This window comes from Sminthopsis crassicaudata, chromosome 3 (assembly GCF_048593235.1).
Source record: "Sminthopsis crassicaudata isolate SCR6 chromosome 3, ASM4859323v1, whole genome shotgun sequence".
NCBI lineage: Eukaryota > Metazoa > Chordata > Mammalia > Dasyuromorphia > Dasyuridae > Sminthopsis > Sminthopsis crassicaudata.
The window spans coordinates 66085603-66103528 of NC_133619.1; the positions used below are offsets into that span (position 1 = coordinate 66085603).

The following is a 17926-nucleotide window of genomic DNA, read 5'->3' on the forward strand; positions in this document are numbered from 1 at the left end:
TCACAACTCCACCAACAATGTATCAGTGTCCCAGTTTTCCCACATCCCCTCCAACATTCATCATTATTTGTTCCTGTCATCTTAGCCAATCTGACAGGTGTATAGTGGTATCTCAGAGTTGTCTTAATTTGCATTTCTCTGATCAGTAGTGATTTGGAACACTCTTTCATATGAGTGGATATAATTTCAATTTCATCATCTGAGAATTGTCTGTTCATATCCTTTGACCATTTATCAATTGGAGAATGGCTTGATTTCTTATAAATTAGAGTCAGTTCTCTATATATTTTGGAAATGAGGCCTTTATCAGAACCTTTAACTGTAAAAATATTTTCCCAATTTGTTACTTCCCTTCTTTTTATTAAATGTTATTTTGATTGCATTATGGTCTGAAAAGGATGCATTTACTATTTCTGCCTTACTGCATTTGATTTTGAGGTTTTTATGCCCTAGTATATGATCAATTTTTGTATAGGTTCCATGAACTGCTGAGAAGAAAGTATATTCCTTTCTGTCTCCATTTAGCTTTCGCCAAAGATCTATCATATCAAACTTTTCTAGTATTCTATTTACCTCTTTGACTTCTTTCTTATTTATTTTGTGGTTTGATTTATCTAATTCTGATAGTGCAAGGTTGAGATCTCCCGCTATTATAGTTTTGCTATCTATTTCCTCTTGCAGCTCTCTTAATTTCTCTTTTAAGAATTTAGATGCTGCACCACTTGGTGCATACATGTTTAATATTGATACTGCTTCACTATTGATGCTTCCCTTTAGCAGGATATAATGCCCTTCCTTATCTCTTTTAATTAGATCAATTTTTGTTTTTGCTTGATCTGAGATGAGGATGGCTACTCCTGCTTTTTTGGTTTTGCCTGAAGCATAATAGATTCTGCTCCACCCTTTTACTTTTAGTTTGAATGTCTCATCCTGTTTCAGGTGTGTTTCCTGTAAACAACATATAGTAGGATTCTGACTTTTAATCCAGTCTGCTAACTGCTTCCTCTTTATGAGGCAGTTTGCCCCATTCACATTTATGGTTAGAAGGACTAATTCTATATTGCTTGCCATCCTATTAACCCCTGCTTATGCTTTTCCCTTTTCCTTCCCTTTTACCCTCCTATCCAGTATTAAACTGGTAAACACCACTTGCTTTTCACCACCCTCCCTTTTTAGGATCCCTCCCCCACCTTAAAGATCCTCCCCTTATTTTACCCCTTTTCCTCGAAATTACTGTATTCCCTTCCCCTTAGCTTACTCCTTCCCTTTCACTTTTCAATGAAGTGGAAGAAGTTTCACCATAAATCGAATATGTCTATTGATACACGCTATGTTCATCTCCCTCCTTTCTTTCTCTCAGATTATAATAGGTTACCTTTGCCTCTTCATGAGATGTAGTACCACCACTTTATACTTTTTTATGATATAATCTCCTTTCCACCTCTAGTTTCTAAGACAAATTGTACATATGTTCTTTACATATTTTTTTGACAGAAGTATAGTTCTCAAGATTTCTTTTTACCTTTTTTAGAAGTCTCTTGAGTTCTGTATTTGAAGATCAAACCTTTTATGTAGGTCTGGTTTTTTCATCAAAAATAGATGGAATTCATTTATTTCGTTAAATGTCCATCTTCTTCCCTGGAAAACGATGCTCATTCTTGCTGGGTAAGTTATTCTTGGCTGCATACCAAGTTCCTTAGCCTTTCGGAATATCATGTTCCAGGCCCTGCGTTCTTTTAATGTGGACGCTGCTAGATCCTGTGTTATCCTTATTGTGGATCCTCCATATCTGAATTGTTTTTTTCTAGCAGCTTCCAATATCTTTTCCTTTGTCTGATGGTTCTTGAACTTGGCCACTATATTTCTTGGCGTTTTGATTTTAGGGTCCCTTTCAGTAGGTGATCGATGAATTTTCTCAATGTCTATTTTACCCTCTGTTTCCAAAACGTCTGGGCAGTTCTCTTTGATAATTTCCTCGAAAATGGTGTCCAAGCTCTTTTTTTCCTCCCATTTTTCAGGGAGTCCGATTATTCTCAAATTGTCTCTCCTGGATCTGTTTTCCAGGTCTGTTATCTTTCTGGTAAGGTACTTGACAGTCTTTTCAATTGTTTCATTTCTCTGGTTTTGCTTGACTCCCTCTTGGTTTCTCCTTGAGTCATTCATTTCTACTTGTTCCAGTCTAATTTTTAATGATGTATTTTCTTCACTCACTTTTTTTATATCTCTTTGTAATTGTCCAATTGAGTTTTTATCTTCTATGGAATTTTTTTCCATTTTATCCATTTTATTTTTTAGAGAGCTGATTTCTTTTTCCAGCTCTCTAATCCTGTTTTCCTTGGAGTTGTTTACCTTTTCCAGCTCACTAATCCTGTTTTCCTTGGAGTTGTTTACCTTTTCCAGCTCACTAATCTTGTTTCTCAATGATTTGATTTCTTTATCCATTCTGTCTTTGAATGCATAGGATGACTTCTCCAGGCTCTCTTGCCAAGCTTCCCTTTCCTTTTCCCATTTCTCTTCCAGCTCTCTTGTGAGAGCCTTTTTGATTTCCTCTATGAGGTTCTTTTGTATTGAGGAGCAGCTTATATCCCTCCCAGGGGATACATCTGGGGACATTCTGTTTTTAGTCTCCTCAGCATTTGAAGTCTGCTCCCTCTCCACACAGAAGCTGTCAATGGTTAGAGCCCTTTTGAATTTTTTGTTCATTTTGTCAGAGTAGGAATCAAAGAAAACAAACTGACAAGAGAAACAATTGGTCTGTTTTGCGGGGGATAGGGCTGGATGTTATTAATGGGCTTCCTCTACAGACTGGGGGCAGGGCAGCAGAGAGCCACTAACAGAACAGCAATGACTGTACTGAGTCTGCGCTCTGAGGCTCCGAGAATGCACCGAGTCAGTCCAGGTGGGGGTTGGGGGTGGCCGGGGTCTGAGAGATGCTGGCTTTCTGGGGTTTTAATCTTCACCTCCGGTGTTTACACCCTCTCCACCGCTCCTGGCTTGCTGCCAAGACAGAGCATCCACACTGGGGCAAAAGCCCTTTCACAGAAACGGCAGAGATCACACCCCTCCCCCTCAGGTCTGAGCTGTGTGAGCTGCCTGTCTTGCTCTGGCTGTCTGCCCTCAGTCTGTGCCCAGTCTGATTGACCCTCCCCCGAACAAACACAGACCTTTTCTGGCGACTTTCAAGGATGTCTTCTCTTGGTGATAATTTGTGGATTTCTTTCTGGGTCAAGCATTAAGTCAGAGGCTTGTAATGAAGTAAGTTCTGAGAGAAAACGAGGAGCTCAAGCAGCTGTCTGCCTCCACGCCGCCATCTTGGCCGGAAGTCCTGTTACTTCCCTTCTAATGTTGTTTGCATTAGTATTGTTTGTACAGAAACTTTTTAGTTTGATGTAATCAAAATCTTCTATTTTGTGATCAATAATGATCTCTAGTTCTCCTCTGGTCATAAATTCCTTCCTCCTCCACAGGTCTGAGAGGTAGACCTCTGTTCCTCTCATCTATTTATGATCTCATTCTTTATGCCTAAATCATGGACCCATTTTGATCTTATCTGGTATATGGTGTTAAGTGTGGATCCATATCTAATTTCTGCCATTCTTAGAGACCATCTAGTCCAACCCCCTCTTTTTAACAGATAAGGAAATGGAGACCTAGGAGAGTTAAAAATGACTTGTGTAAGGTGACACACAGGTAACAAGTGTCGGGTAGGATATGAATCCAGGCCCCTGGAATATATATGGACATGTATTTGATTTTGTGATATCAGGAGAACATGGCATAATGACTGGAAAACTTCCCTTCTAGCCAGAAAGACTTCTAAATTGTCCCTCTGCTGAGTAATGGTTATGTGATCCTAGCCAATTTTTCTTCTCATGGTCCTAGGAAACTCTTTAAGTCATTGAAAAAATGCTGATCTGCTTTCTCACCTGGGAATTCCCTATATGAGTGAAATCACAGGATCCAGTCCCCATCCCCCTATCGTAATAATTTCCAACTGATTCAAAGGGTATATCCTGAAAATAATTGAAGTATAAAAGATTTTTGAAATAGTCTCTTGTAGAGGAGTAAGCAAAGTCAGACTAGATTCTTCCTTCCTTTGGAATTCCTAGGAGACTGGCATGGTCTTAATGATCTCAGCCTCAAGGGAATTCTAGTGAGCTCCTGCGTTTAATTAGTATCTTTGATTCAAGACCAGAGACTTTAATCCTTAAAGGACCAGACTTGGTTGTTTCCTTTGTGAAAGACAGTTTAAATATGGAAAGGAACATCAAAAGTGAGTAGTAGAAGTCCAGGAATTATCTTGCTTATCTCTTGCATTCAAGGAGAACTTGTTTTCCAAGTTCAGATGAGAGATTTCTAGGGGGAAGAAATGTCCCCAGCTTCTTTTGCATTCCCTATTATATAAATATAATGTATGATATAAATTTATATATATTGTAAGTTTTCAAAAAATATTCCATACATTTTATCATTTGGTATTCATGACACACACCCCCGAGTGAGGTAAGTGCTATTATTGTCCCTGTTTTGAGTCACTGTAAGTGTCTTAGGTCCCACAGGTAGTAGGTATAATGAGGAAGGATGCAAAGTGGGCTTTCCTGAAGCCGGATCTTACTGTGACACCCACCTACCAACAATCTGCCTTTAATACAGGGTCCAGATACAGTAGGCACTTAATAAATGCCCCTTACCTTGATTCCAGCTCTGTTCATCATTGTTTCTCATTGCACCTCTTGCTCTTTCTCTGCAGGGGGAGCTGCTGAGTCCCTGTCGCTGCGATGGGTCTGTCAAGTGTACACACCAGCCCTGCCTGATCAAGTGGATCAGTGAGAGGGGCTGCTGGAGCTGTGAATTGTGTTACTACAAGTACCACGTCATTGCCATAAGCACAAAGAATCCTCTGCAGGTAAAGGTTCAGGAAGAGGGGTCACTTCTCTTTCCCATATCCCAGGGCCCCTTAGAGGGATATGGACATCGTTGGGTTTGGGGAGGGAAGAAATCACCTGGGTCCCCACCCCCTGAATTGATTTTGGCTTGTTTTCAATCCAAAGCCCTTTCTCCTAACAGGACTTTCTGCTTCTCCTTTTCTCCCCGGTCTGATCCATTTTTACACTGCTGTCAAAGTCAATCTTTCCTGTGCACGAATGTCTCTGCTTCTCTGCTCAAAACTTTTCAGGGGCTCCCTACCACCTGCCAAGGAAATGTCAAACTCCTTCAAGAACCTCCAAAATATGATGTCACTTGCCCAGTTTTTTCTCATCACATCACTCTCCATATGTTTCTTTTTTTGTCTCCAAAACACTTCCTCCCACTTTCTGCTTCCATACCTGTGTTTACAATGTTTCCCATGCATGGGATGCCTTCTGCACCCATCTCTCACCCCTTTGAATTCCTAATCATCTTTTAAAATTTAACTCGAATGCCATTCCCTCCATGAAGCCTTGTTTGATTCCCCCAGCCAGAAATTAATTTTCTATCCTTTTGACGGTTCAGCTTTTTATTTGCATGTCTCATGCACATAACATATATTGTTAGGAATCACAATTTTTGCATATGTGTAATATTTGTCCTAAAAGCCTCTCCATGGTAGGAACAGGGTGTCCCACTGCATCTCCTCAATGTATCTAAAATAGTTCTCTGCCCACAGTAGGTGTTTAATAAACAGTAGTTGAGTGGAATTAGAGATGGGAGGAGGAGGGGTTGACTGGAATCCTTACATAGCCATGGGGAAAGAGATGGAGATGACATGAGTCAGAGAAAGATAACAGGGAATGATGAATAAGGCGGTACAGAAATAAAGGAGAGGATTGAGAGAAAGAAGAGGAATGGGAAGAGGAAAGAAAAAATTTGGGGTTGGGCAGAGAGAGAAGAGGAAGAAAGGGAGGGACGACAGAAAGAACAGAAAAGAGGGAGAAACAGGAGAAATTTGAATTAGGAGAGAATAGAAGGGAGTCGAGAGGACAAAGAAAAGGAGAAGGGAAAAGGAAGGTTTAAAGATAAACTAGGGAAAAGACAAGAATCAGAGATGAAAAGAGGAAGGAAACTGACTTCAGGTAGTCTATGTGTTTTATGAGTAAGACCCTGTTCTTAAGATCCAGTGGGATGAGCCATGACCTTGGTGCCCAGCCCTCCCCACCTGGATCCCATTTGCCAAGCTCTGCCCGTCTATGAGAGCCAAATAAGCTGGCAGACCCTGAACATAAACACTCGTAAATCCCCCCTATCCAAAGACAGCTCTCGGTGAGAGACATCCACATAAATAAAGTGATTTGCTGCTGAAAATATCACCACACATGCATAATTAGCCCATTAAGCGCCACATAATTAATTAGCCAGTGCATAAGTGAGTTGGGAAGTTAGCATGATTGGTGTGTATTTCCCTCTTTTTCTTAAGGGAAAAATGAGAATGACCTGTTTGTGCTCTAAAGAGCCCTGAGAGTCCGTTGCCAGGGATAACAGGCCTGGAAGGAATAAATCCCAGCTGCAGCCACAGAGCAGCTGGAGCAATAATTCTCCAGAGCACCTTCTATTGCCTTCCTGAATCCTGGCAAGAGGATGTATTGGGTTAAGTGGAACAGGAGTTAGCTCTATAGTCAAAGATCCTGAGTTCAAATCCTATCTTGGATGAGTGACCTATTAGTAAATCACGTCCTTGACCTGGGTTTCCATCTCCAGTCGTTCTGATCTCTGTCTGGCTGCTGGACACAAATGGCTCCGGAAGGGAAAGTGAACAGGTGACCTCACACAGCCCTCCTTTACTTACATCCAATTCATTTGGATGTCATAACATCACCTCCTTGATGTCATGGTTCTTTTCAAGAATGAGGACAAACAACAGCAATTATCTTCTCTAAAAAAATGAAAGGTTTAACCTGGATACACACTGAAGTCCCTCCCAGCTCCTAGGACTTTTCCTTATGTTGTTCCTTTTTTTCAGGAGTGGAACAGGATGGTGTTGGGGTTGGACTTTAGGGGATCTAAGAGAATTGAGGGGAGCATGTTACAGATGAGGTACAAAAGGAACTTTTCTAGAAAGGGACCCAAAGAAAATGTGTTTAGTGTATTGCATATAGGTTATAAAATGACTACAGATACCAAGCCATCAAAATTGTGTACATTGTACCCCTACCTCCCCCTACCCTACCCTCCATCATTTATTTGCACATCTTGGATTTAGTAGCAGCACTAAGACAGTGCCCAAAAGCACAGGGCACTAACCCAGGTCCCCTTGAAGCTCAGACAGTCACATTAATCCCATTTAATTGATAAAAACCTGGAAGAAGGGTCAGATCACAATTCGGGGTGCCCCTTCAAGTTCCCAAGTAGCAGTTATCTACTTTTAGATTGTTAGTTCCAGAACCAGTCTGGGCTAACCTTTCCCTAAGGGACTCAAAATATCATATCTAGGTACCTCTGTAAAATCCATTTGGCAATATTTAATTTCTGAGGGATAGAGAGCCCTGATTTGGGAGTTAGATGACCTAGAATCAAGTCTCAGATTTGTCAAAATATCAACTGTATGACCTATGCCAGCCGAATTACTTCTATGGATCTGTTCCCTTATCTATAAAATAGGGGGAAGGTCTCACAGTCAGGAAAACCTGAGTTCAAATTCTGCCTTTAACATATGCTAGAACCGTATGAACCTCTCAGCACCAAGGGAGGCAGCTCCCCACGTTGCTGAGCTTATGTACTTTGGTAGAGGGTCCTCCTCAGTAGGAGTTCCCTATTTCAATGAAATCCCAGGTCTGTTTTTTTTTTTTTTTTTTAAATAAATAAAGAGGATTGTCCCTCCCCCTACAGGCTTTTGTAGGAACCTGTTTTTGCAAATTGTAAAGTGCTGGATGCACCTGAGTCATTAATCTCACCTCCATCTGGGTCCCTGTCATGTTTTCAGCTGTGAGTTCCTAGAAGTTGGACTGTGCCTGCTTTGCTTGCCTTGGTGCAAAGGTGGGTAATTTTCACCCTCCCTGAAGTGAGAATGCCAGCAGAAGGAAGGAGCTGGGCTCCCAGGAGAGTTCTGTGGGTTGGGCACAGCTTGTGGGCCACATTGCTTACTAATGTTGGCTCCCAGCAGTGAGCCAGACAGGAGCCTTGATGGGAGCACCACTGCTCAGTTCCAGGGAGCCAGTTTCTGTCTCACAGACTGGGAGGTGGGATGGAGTGAGCCTTCCTGCAAACAGGCTGCAAAGCAGGAGAAGGGAAATTAGAGCCAGGGGTTCCAATCCCGGTCCTGCTGGCACAGCACTGTGGGACCTCAACAGGGGCATCCAGGTTCATACCCTATATGGCCTACTGGGTGGAACAAGGTGCCCAGTCATTGGGAAATTTGTCAGTCTAGTAAGGGAAACAGGATGTGTATGCAAAAAAAAAAAAAAAAAAAAAATATATATATATATATATATATATATATAATACAAATCATGCAATACGTGGAAAAGAGAGATTCAGACAAAAGGTCCAGAAGGAAGGTGAGGGATGTATGTTAGAGCTGGAAGGCACCCAATGGAGGGAGTAGGATGGTAGAGAATTGAGAAGATTCTAGATTTAGATCTGGGTAAGACCATCTAGTCCACACTCCTTCCTACCGAGAACGAAACTGAGCCCCAAAGAAGTTAGATGGCTTATCCAAGGTCATTAAATTAGCAAGGACCAGAACTGGTCCTTTAAAGTCCTCTCACTCCAAAACCAGCATTCTTTCCCTTCTTTTCACACTTCCACTGTCCTCCTCTAATAATCAGTTAATTGGTAAACACTTATTAATAACTATTGTGGGTCCAGATGGAATGAGCCACTGCATCTTCTCCCTCTCCATCAAGGTGACCCTTCTGTTCTAGAGCCAATTCAGTGTTAGGGAAGGCTGACCTCTAATGAGAAGGGTTAGACTTCTTTTCTTTATTTGTTGGCTTCTTACACTATCTCCCTGGTATACCTGGGGGAGCTTTATTTAGAGTTTGGGTTTTGTTTAATTCCCCTTAAGGGGATTAAAGAGGTTCTCAATATGCAATGTAAAATAGGATTGGGACAGTTATTTATTTCTTACAGACACACAAAAAAATTCTTAGCACAAAAGGTTCTCACAACCATTCATTGGAAGAACACAAGTTAACTAAACTAAATAACTCTGCTAGGAGGCTGAGACTTGAAACCATTGAAACGAAGGCATTTTCTGAGACTGCAGAATCCCTTCTATTTTATACTTTACCTCAGTTCTGTGAAATATCTTTTGAACTAGAGTAGTTGCTCTAATGTCTTCCAAAGTACAGCTGGTCCTGCCAATGACTGTTACATTCAAGTTTGTATCCTCCCATCATGAAACCTTGTTCAACTGGGACCAGACAAACAAATTCAAATAAAAGACAATCAGAGACCGGGGTTCAACTCTTGTAGTTGAGTCCTGCCTACTGTAACTGTCACATAGAAATAACCAAGGTACAGAAAGACCATCCCTACACCCTTCATTCAAACATCAAGAGTTAGATGATAGCTGGAGGGTCTAAGAAAGTGAAGTCACTTTCCTTCTTTCTTTCTTTTTTTTTTTTTTTAAATAATTTTTTTTCCCCCTGAGGCTGGGGTTAAGTGACTTGCCCTGGGTCACACAGCTAGGAAGTGTTAAGTGTCTGAGATCAGATTTGGACTCCGGTCCTCCTCAATTCAAGGCTGGTGCTCTATCCACTGCGCCACCTAGCTGCCCCCAGTCACTTTCTTTTTAAAGTTCCTTGGAGTGATTGGTCAGTGAGCCCCGCTTCATCACTCTCAAAACAACCTCAGCAGGACTTTTAAAAATGGCCATCTTGTTTTCTCTCACTCATTCCCTCTCTCTCTCTCTCTCTCTCTCTCTCTCTCTCTCTCTCTCTCTCTCTCTCTCTCTCTCTCTCTCTCTCTCTCTCTTTCTCTATGTCTCTCTCTCTCTTTCTTTATGTCTCTCTTTCTCTATGTCTCTCTCTCTTTCTCTGTCTCTCTCTCTTTCTCTATGTCTCTCTCTCTTTCTCTATGTCTCTCTCTTTCTTTATGTCTCTCTCTCTCTTTCTCTCTCTCTCTCTTTCTATATGCCTCTGTCTCTGTCTCTCTGTCTCTCTGTCTCTCTGTCTCTGTCTCTGTCTCTCTCTCTCTCTCTCTCTCTCTCTCTCTCTCTCTCTCTCTCTCTTTCTCTCTCTCTCTCTCCCTCACTTGCTCTCGTTCTCTATCTCTCTCTCTTGCTTGCTCTTGCTCTGTCTCTCTCACTCTCTTGCTCTCTCTCTTGCTCACTTTCTCAATCTCTTTCTCTCTAGTTCTCTAGCTCACTCTTGCGTGCTCCCTCGCTCACTCTGGAATCATCTGAGGCAATGAAATGACATTTCCAAAGGACCCAATCACTGAGTGAGCACATATGGTCTGCTGAAAGTGAGGAAATTCTGTGTGTGAGTTATACAACTCCCAGTCACACTAGAATTGGATAGCTTTATGTAGCTCTTTCTCTGAATGCAGACAGTTCAATGATGAGGCATTAGGAAAAGATCCATTCTGAAACTAAGTAGCTGTCCCCCTGCTTCATTCTGGTTCCCTTTAGTTAGAGAAGGGCACTAAGATTTAGAGCGTAGACAACATCTTTGGTATGTCCCAGGACAGAAAAAGATAATCTCTGAAACTCCCTCTCCTTTTCTTATACCATAGTAGGGTATGGACCCCTAATCCATGTTGTATCATAGGATATACACAGGCTTCTTACTATGGAGGACAGATCGAGGTGAGATGAATTTACAGAATGATGGATATACTTGACAGTCCAGAGTTCCCAGGTTTTGGGTTTGTAAAAACAGAGTTCATTCTTAGGGACCCCAAACATACTCTTTGGGTCATGCTGTTCTCAGAGATTACTTAGGGAAAATCTGTGGATATAGATTGTATCTGGATTTCTATATATGTGGTCAAAAAATCTCCCAAATCCCATACAAGCACACAAATTAACAATGAATATACCATTTATTCTATCCTGCAAACAAGTAAAGATATAAAAAGATTCAGAATAGCCCACAAAAAAAAAAAAAATCCAAACAAGTCTCCCTCTCCAGCTAGTCCCACTTTTTATAGGATCCTAAAGTCCTCCCTACTCATAATGCACCCTTGTGATTTGAATTCCTTTCAGAAAACTCAGGACTGCTAGACAGCAGCACCCCAACATTCCAATGAGACTCTTTCACCTCAGAGATACACACAATTAGCCTTATGATACTGCCCTGAGACCTTGGACTACCTCTGGAAAGAAAATGTGCTTGAGCTTCCTATGGAGGCAACCTTCTTCCCATCAAATAACTCATGGAAACAGTAAAGTGCAATGCTTGATTGATTTTAGCACTGTTACTCTTAAAATTTCTTCTAAAGATGTGTATGTGGGGGCAGCTAGGTGGTGCAGTGGATAGAGCACCAGCCCTGAAGTCAAGAGGGCCTGAGTTCAAATCTGATGTCAGACACTTCCTGGGTGTAACCTTGGGCAAGTCACTTAACCCCAATTGCCTCAGGGAAAAAAATAAAAATAAAAATAAAGATGTGTGTGTGTGTGTGAGAGAGAGACAGAAGCAGAGACTCAGAGAGAATGAGAAATAGAGAAAAAGAGAATGGGGGGGCAGAGCAGAGAGAGAGAGAGAGAGACCAAGAAATTACACAGATCAATCCCAAACATATGACATTTCAAAGTTGGAGGGAACTTCAATCCAACCTATACCAGATTATTCTTGAAAGGAGTTTAGTTTGGGGACATGTTGAATGTCATGTGATGAAGGAATATTCTTCACAGGGAAAGAGATATTTGGCAGATAGTTGGTAGCTGGAGTTTAGAGAAGAGAGTTCAAGGCTAGATTGTTAAGTTATTTGTACCAAGATATTGTATGAATTCATGGAAATGGAGGAGATCACCAGGGATTGAATGTAGAGAAAGAAAAAAAAAAAAAGAGGACTTAGGACATAGTCTTTGGAACCATCCAAATTTAGTGTGTGAGAGGAAGAGGATGTCAAGTCTTATAGGTCATTCCTGGTACTCAAAACTAGCTCAAAGACTTTTGGTCTCCTCTTCTTAGCCCCTTCTTGTTTTAATTTATGTGACTTCAGCCTTGGTACCAACACAAAATCTTTTGGATCCTTGCCTGAACAGAGAGTCAAAATTTCTATTGGTGTTCAGCCAAGTCCCTCAGAGTAGTCCAGACAAAAGCTTCTCTTTGATGGTGCATTGTCCATAATTCTGTTTGGTTCCCTTGTATCTTCCTTAAACTATGGACTTTTCCACCAACACAGACTCCCCCCCAATCTTTCAGATATTTTTATCCACTGATATGGGGGAATTAAATGTTCTGTGGCTTGTCAGAAGCTTGCAACTACATCAAAGATTTCAATAATCCAGGAGACTCTGGTTTGGATGGCAGTGGATTTGGAAGAGGTGGGGTTGGAGAAGGCTGTCCAAGCATCTTGCTAACCTCCTGTTCTGTCCTCCCCAGTGGCAAGCCATTTCTCTGACGGTCATTGAGAAAGTCCAGATTGCAGCAGCCATCCTGGGTTCTCTTTTCCTCATTGCCAGCATCTCTTGGCTCATCTGGTCCACCTTCAGTCCTTCGGCCAAATGGCAGCGCCAGGACCTCCTCTTCCAGATCTGCTATGGGATGTATGGCTTCATGGACGTGGTGTGCATAGGTGGGTCACTATGGTTGGTGCTCCATTGGGCAGGGGAACAAATGGCCCCAAGGCCCAGAGACCAACAGCTCCCTTTGCAAGAGGGAGAGAAATTCTTTGAGTCTGGCTTTGGAAGGTAGACATAAACAAGAATTAAAGATCTCAACAGGGTGGGACCTGGGAAACCTGGAGGTAAGTATGACATAAGGGAGAAATAAGGTCTTTCCCCAGCAGAATAAGGTCAGAAGGCTTGACTGCAGGTGTTGAACCTGTATTCTCCGTGAGAATCAAAATTTAACTGAAAAATGTCGATCTGTTTCTCTCTGACAATCTGAAGTTTAAGGATACTGCAGAATAATGTTTTTAAATGCATATAACAAAATATACAGAATTACAAAAGGAAATCAATTATAATGAAAGAAAGCTGGATTTTTTTTCCTGTTGAAGTCCACAAACTCCCTGAATTTCATCAATAGATCTCTTAGGAAATCTTGTGGCAAGATTGGACCTCAGGTTGGAATATCTGACTGGATTAGATGTTTTACAAGGTCCCTTCCAGACCAAAATCCTTCTATAAATGTATGTATATGGTGTTAGCCGCTGGTCCTCTTCCCCATAAATTAGTCCCTAATTCCTCCCAGATCCCTCACAAAAGTCTGTGTTCCTTCCTTCTCTGAGCTCTGTTATGCCAGTTTGGGCTAGCATTGCTTAGAAATACATGAACCCCATGTACATGCCTAACCTTGACTGTAGAGTCTAGAGATTATTTGTACAAGAAGAGAATTTTAGTCTCTTATGAATTTTGAGGTAGTGATATGTGATTTATTGTTTTTTCCATTCTTTATTGCTGTCATCAGGGGTTGTTAGTTTGGAAGGTTTGGTTTTTTTCTGAAAGTAAAAAAAAACAAAACAAAACAGTATTCCATCTTTGGTCAACCAGCAGAGGCCATGCCCAGGACTAGATTAAACTCCAGGTGACAGCCCGGGTGACTTTATCTTTCCTTGTTAGTTCTGCAAGGAGCCTTTTGCCCCTAAGATTTCTCCCTACTATTTATTCAATGTTAAAATTAACATTTTTTCTGGGGGAAAGAAAATTATATTTTTTTTTTAGTATTGGGAATGTCAGGATCCCTCAGTCTCAGGCATGTGTTCATTGTAGAGAATGTTATCAGGGACCCAACTCTCTAAGGCTTGTGCACAGTTATTGTCAATCAGCTGTTCAGTGCTCTCTGGGTCTCAGATCTGCAGCATAGCCCAGGTGCAAGACTTTCCCAGGAGATACATGGTGACACAAATACATGAGAAGGTGGCAAAAGTAGGCAAGGCCTGCCCTCTACCCCCAATCCTCGGCTGTACAACTCAACCACAAGTTCCATCAGTAAATTTTCTTTTTCTTGATCCAACATACACACTTCTCCGTAAAGAATAAATGAGGCAATCTCTTAAACTAGAACTCTCTGTCTCTCTCTCTGTCCTCTCTCTCTGTCTCTCTCTGTGTGTGTCTCTATGTCTGTCTCTGTCTTTCTGTCTCTATTCTTGTGTGTGTGTGTCTCTCTCTCTCTCTGTCCTCTCTCTCTGTCTCTGTGACTCTGTATCTCTGTGTCTGTGTCTATCTCTATGTGTTTATCTCTCTTTCTGTATCTCTCTATGTGTCTTTGTCTTGGTCTCTCTGTCAGTCTCTTTGTCTGTCCGTCTCCCTTCTCCTCCCGCTTCAAAGTAAGAGAGAGGCTGCTGTCCTTTTCTGGGCTCTGGGAAGCAGTTACTTACTGCCTTCCTGTAACCAAATCAAATACTTAATCTCTCTGATCAAGGTAAGAGGAAATCACATCAAAAGGAAGTTTCTTTTGGCAAGAGTCCCATGATGTCATTTAAAGGTAAATGCCCCCTGTGGATAGAGAGGGGCTAGCCTTTCCCAGAGGGCTACATCTTCACAGACAACTTTGCATCCTGAGCTGTTAGAGTAATTTTCTTTTGTTTGATCCTCTTCTCTGTCTCCTCTCCTTCTCTCTCTCTCTCTCTCTCTCTCTCTCTCTCTCTCTCTCTCTCTCTCTCTCTCTCTCTCTCTCTCTCTCTCTCTTTCTCTCTCTCTCTCTCTCTCTCTCTCTCTCTCTCTCTCTCTCTCTCTCTCTCTCTCTCTCTCTCTCCTTTCTCTCCTTTCTCTCTGTCTCTCTGTCTCTCTCTCTGTCTCTATTTCTTTGTCTCTCTATATTTGTTTGCTACATATATATCATATATAATTTCTTATGTTGTCTCACTATATTTCCTGTCTCTCTTTATATAGGCAGCCCTGTGTTTCTCACTCTCTGCCTCATTTTATCTCTGCTATAAGCAGAGTGCCATCTATTTATGGCTCTTTCCTTTTGGTTCTTTCCTTTTGCCCCCTTTTGTTAGGAAAACCATTTCTGAGGATTTAGCATCCCATTGTGCCAAATCCATCTGGTCAGGAGGGGGCCCCATTTGGTCTTGACAAGTTAGTCACTGCTTGAAGACAGTGGCTGAGCTGCAGAGAGAAATGCTGAGGGGACTCTAATTGCTTTCTAGAGTCTATTGAGTTGCCATCAAAAAGCATCAGGAACAGTTTATAGTCTCACTCCACTGCCTAACTCCAGCGGGGAGCAGGCTGCTTTATCATTTTGTTGATTGCTATCAAATATACTCCAGTTACAGAATATGCCTGGGAAGAAGGGAGGGAAGCAGAGTTATTGTTCCCAACTTACAGATGAGGAAACTGGGATCCGGGAATATTGAGTGATTTGTCAAAGACAATCCACAAGCACAGCAAGTGCACCAGCACGGATAGATGCCCATTTCTGTGGTCTTTGAAGGTGATTGTGTGGCTGCCCTCACTGGAGAAGGAACAGGGGGTTAAAAATCAATAAGGAAATAAAAGTCGTTGAGAAATGAACAGGGAGATAGTGGCAGGGGGTAGAGAGGAGTTAGAGTAGATGGAATCTATGGGGAGAATCTACCAATAGCTAAGATCAATACCCAATTTTCATCAGAAATAAGAAACAAAATGGGCAGTCACCTAAGATTCAATCAGGGGGGAAGGATAGAGGGAGGAGTATTATTATTAGTAGTAATGATTACAATATTAGCATCCATATAATAGTTTAAGGCTTGCAATGTGTTTTGCAAATATTATTTTGTTCCCACAACAACCTTGGGAGAAAGGTTAATTAATTAATTAATCTCCAATTTGAAGATGAGGAAACTGAGGCAAATGGAGATGAAGGGACTTGTCCAAAGTCACACAGCTTATAAGTGTCATGTCTTTCTAAGACCAGGTCCAGCAACTTTATCCACTGAACCACATAAATGCCAATGCTACACAGATACCAGTACCTAGTCCTGGCTCTGCTTTAAAGCTCACTGGTACTTGAATGGATAGATCAATTTAATTCTTGGTCAAAGAAATCAGTAGTAGCAAAGGAACAGGGTGTGTCCCTTTTCCCCCAAAAAAACACCTAGGAGGGGAAAAGTTAAACTTTTGTTTACAATGAAACTTTTGGATTGATTGTGGTTTTCAATTATTAGAGTTCAATTCAAAAAGTATTACTGAGCACCTTATGTGTGCTAAGCACTAGAGATACAAAGACAAAAGTGAAATATCCCCTCTCCTCTGTCAGCTTGCATTCTACTAAATGACTACTACAACAATAAATTAATTATCCAAACAGTATTTTATTAGACAAAGTAGGAGATACAGAGATGCATAAAATGTGATCCCTGCCTTTAAGAAAGACATAGTTTACAGAGATAGACAGGGCAATGAGATTAATTATCACACAATAAAAATCAGTGCCAGTCAGTCAAGATGCATTTATTAACTACCTGCTATATGTCAGGTACTGTGTTATAAAGCAAAATGAAAGACCATCCCTTTTCTCAATGTATTTAGAGTCTAATGTGGGAATGAAAACCATAATGTAAGTGTAAATTTATATATCGTTAGACTTCAAATTTCAACATCAGTCAATGTATGTTGCACTGATCAAGAAAAGCTTCTTGGAACAGAAGAGCTCATCTAAGCCTTGAAAGATGGGTTGGGTGGAAAGATTTAGACAAATGGGAGGAAGAAAGGTGATGACTTGAATAATGGAACCAAGAAAGGAGTGAAAATAGGACAGTTCATAGGGCCATAGAGACCAGCCGGTCTAGAGCACAGACATGTTTTAGGTAATAATGGGAGGTAAGATTGGGTGAAGTAAAAGTGCAGAAAGGAAGAAGCTTTGTAAATTAAAAGGAAAGTCTGAGAAACCCGATTTACCTCTAAAACATTAGGTTTTCCCTGGGGACAAACCCCTGGATAACTTGGCAGCAACAGTTCAAGTTCTCCTTTCTTGGGTCCTCTGATCTTATGTTGTTGAAGCAGACTGTTCATTTGTTCATCTCACTATAGCATCTTGGCTGAGTTTGAAGAGATGGCCTCCACAGCTACCAATAGGCTTTTTAAAAAATTATAACTTTTTCATATGCGTGGGTAATTTTTCAACATTGACCCCTGCAAAGCCTTCTGTTTCCCCTCCTTCCCTCCACCTCGTCCTCTAGATGGCAGGGAGTCCAAAATATGTTAAATATGTTAAAGTATATGTTTAAATGTAATATATGTATACATATTTATATAGTTATCTTACTGCACAAGAAAAATCAGATCTAGAAAGGAAAACAAAAATGCTTTGTTGTGGGCCAGCCTCATTTCTCATAGTTCTCTCTCTGGGTGAAGATGGCTCTCTTCATTAATGAACAATAAAAGTGTCTGGAGTAACAGATATCTCCAAAGACGGCTCAAATAAGAAGTGACAGATTTTGTCTGAGTTGGCCAACAAGTACGTAGGTTTTTATTCAATTTCTATAAAGGGAAGTGCTTTTTCTAATCTAATGGTTAGAGAAAAGGGTTTTGTGCTTGTTTATGCCAAACTTAAACATCTGATGATATCAGCCACCACAAGATAGGAGACATCTTGGAATCATGGAATATAAGTTGCTGAATCAAACTCAGAGTGGTGGTGATGGAGGAACATAAGGCTAGAATAAACTTACCCGGAGTAGCAGGATGACAAAGCAGCCATCGTGAATCTGGAACACAAGCATAATGAAACATACTAACACAGTATGTAGGACAATATATCCCTACCTTCTTCTTCTTTTTCCAGCACCAAAGTACCTAAAATGACTTTCATCCTAATTAGTATGATCACTTTCCACTAAGTCCTACTGTAATATATCATTGTGGCAGTGGCCATGTATTTTTTGTTGTTGGTGGCAGTGGTGTTTATTTTGTTGG

The 17926-nt window shown here is 41.1% G+C and overlaps 1 protein-coding gene across 1 annotated transcript in view; it reads left to right on the forward strand.

Annotated features, from left to right (window-relative positions):
* MARCHF4 (membrane associated ring-CH-type finger 4) overlaps window positions 1–17926 on the forward strand; it is a 131518-nt gene that overhangs the window by 88327 nt on the left and 25265 nt on the right. The window contains exons 2-3 of the mRNA XM_074298740.1: window positions 4751–4906; window positions 12468–12660. Of these exons, the coding sequence (XP_074154841.1) occupies window positions 4751–4906; window positions 12468–12660 (349 nt within the window). The remainder of the gene's footprint in view (window positions 1–4750; window positions 4907–12467; window positions 12661–17926) is intronic.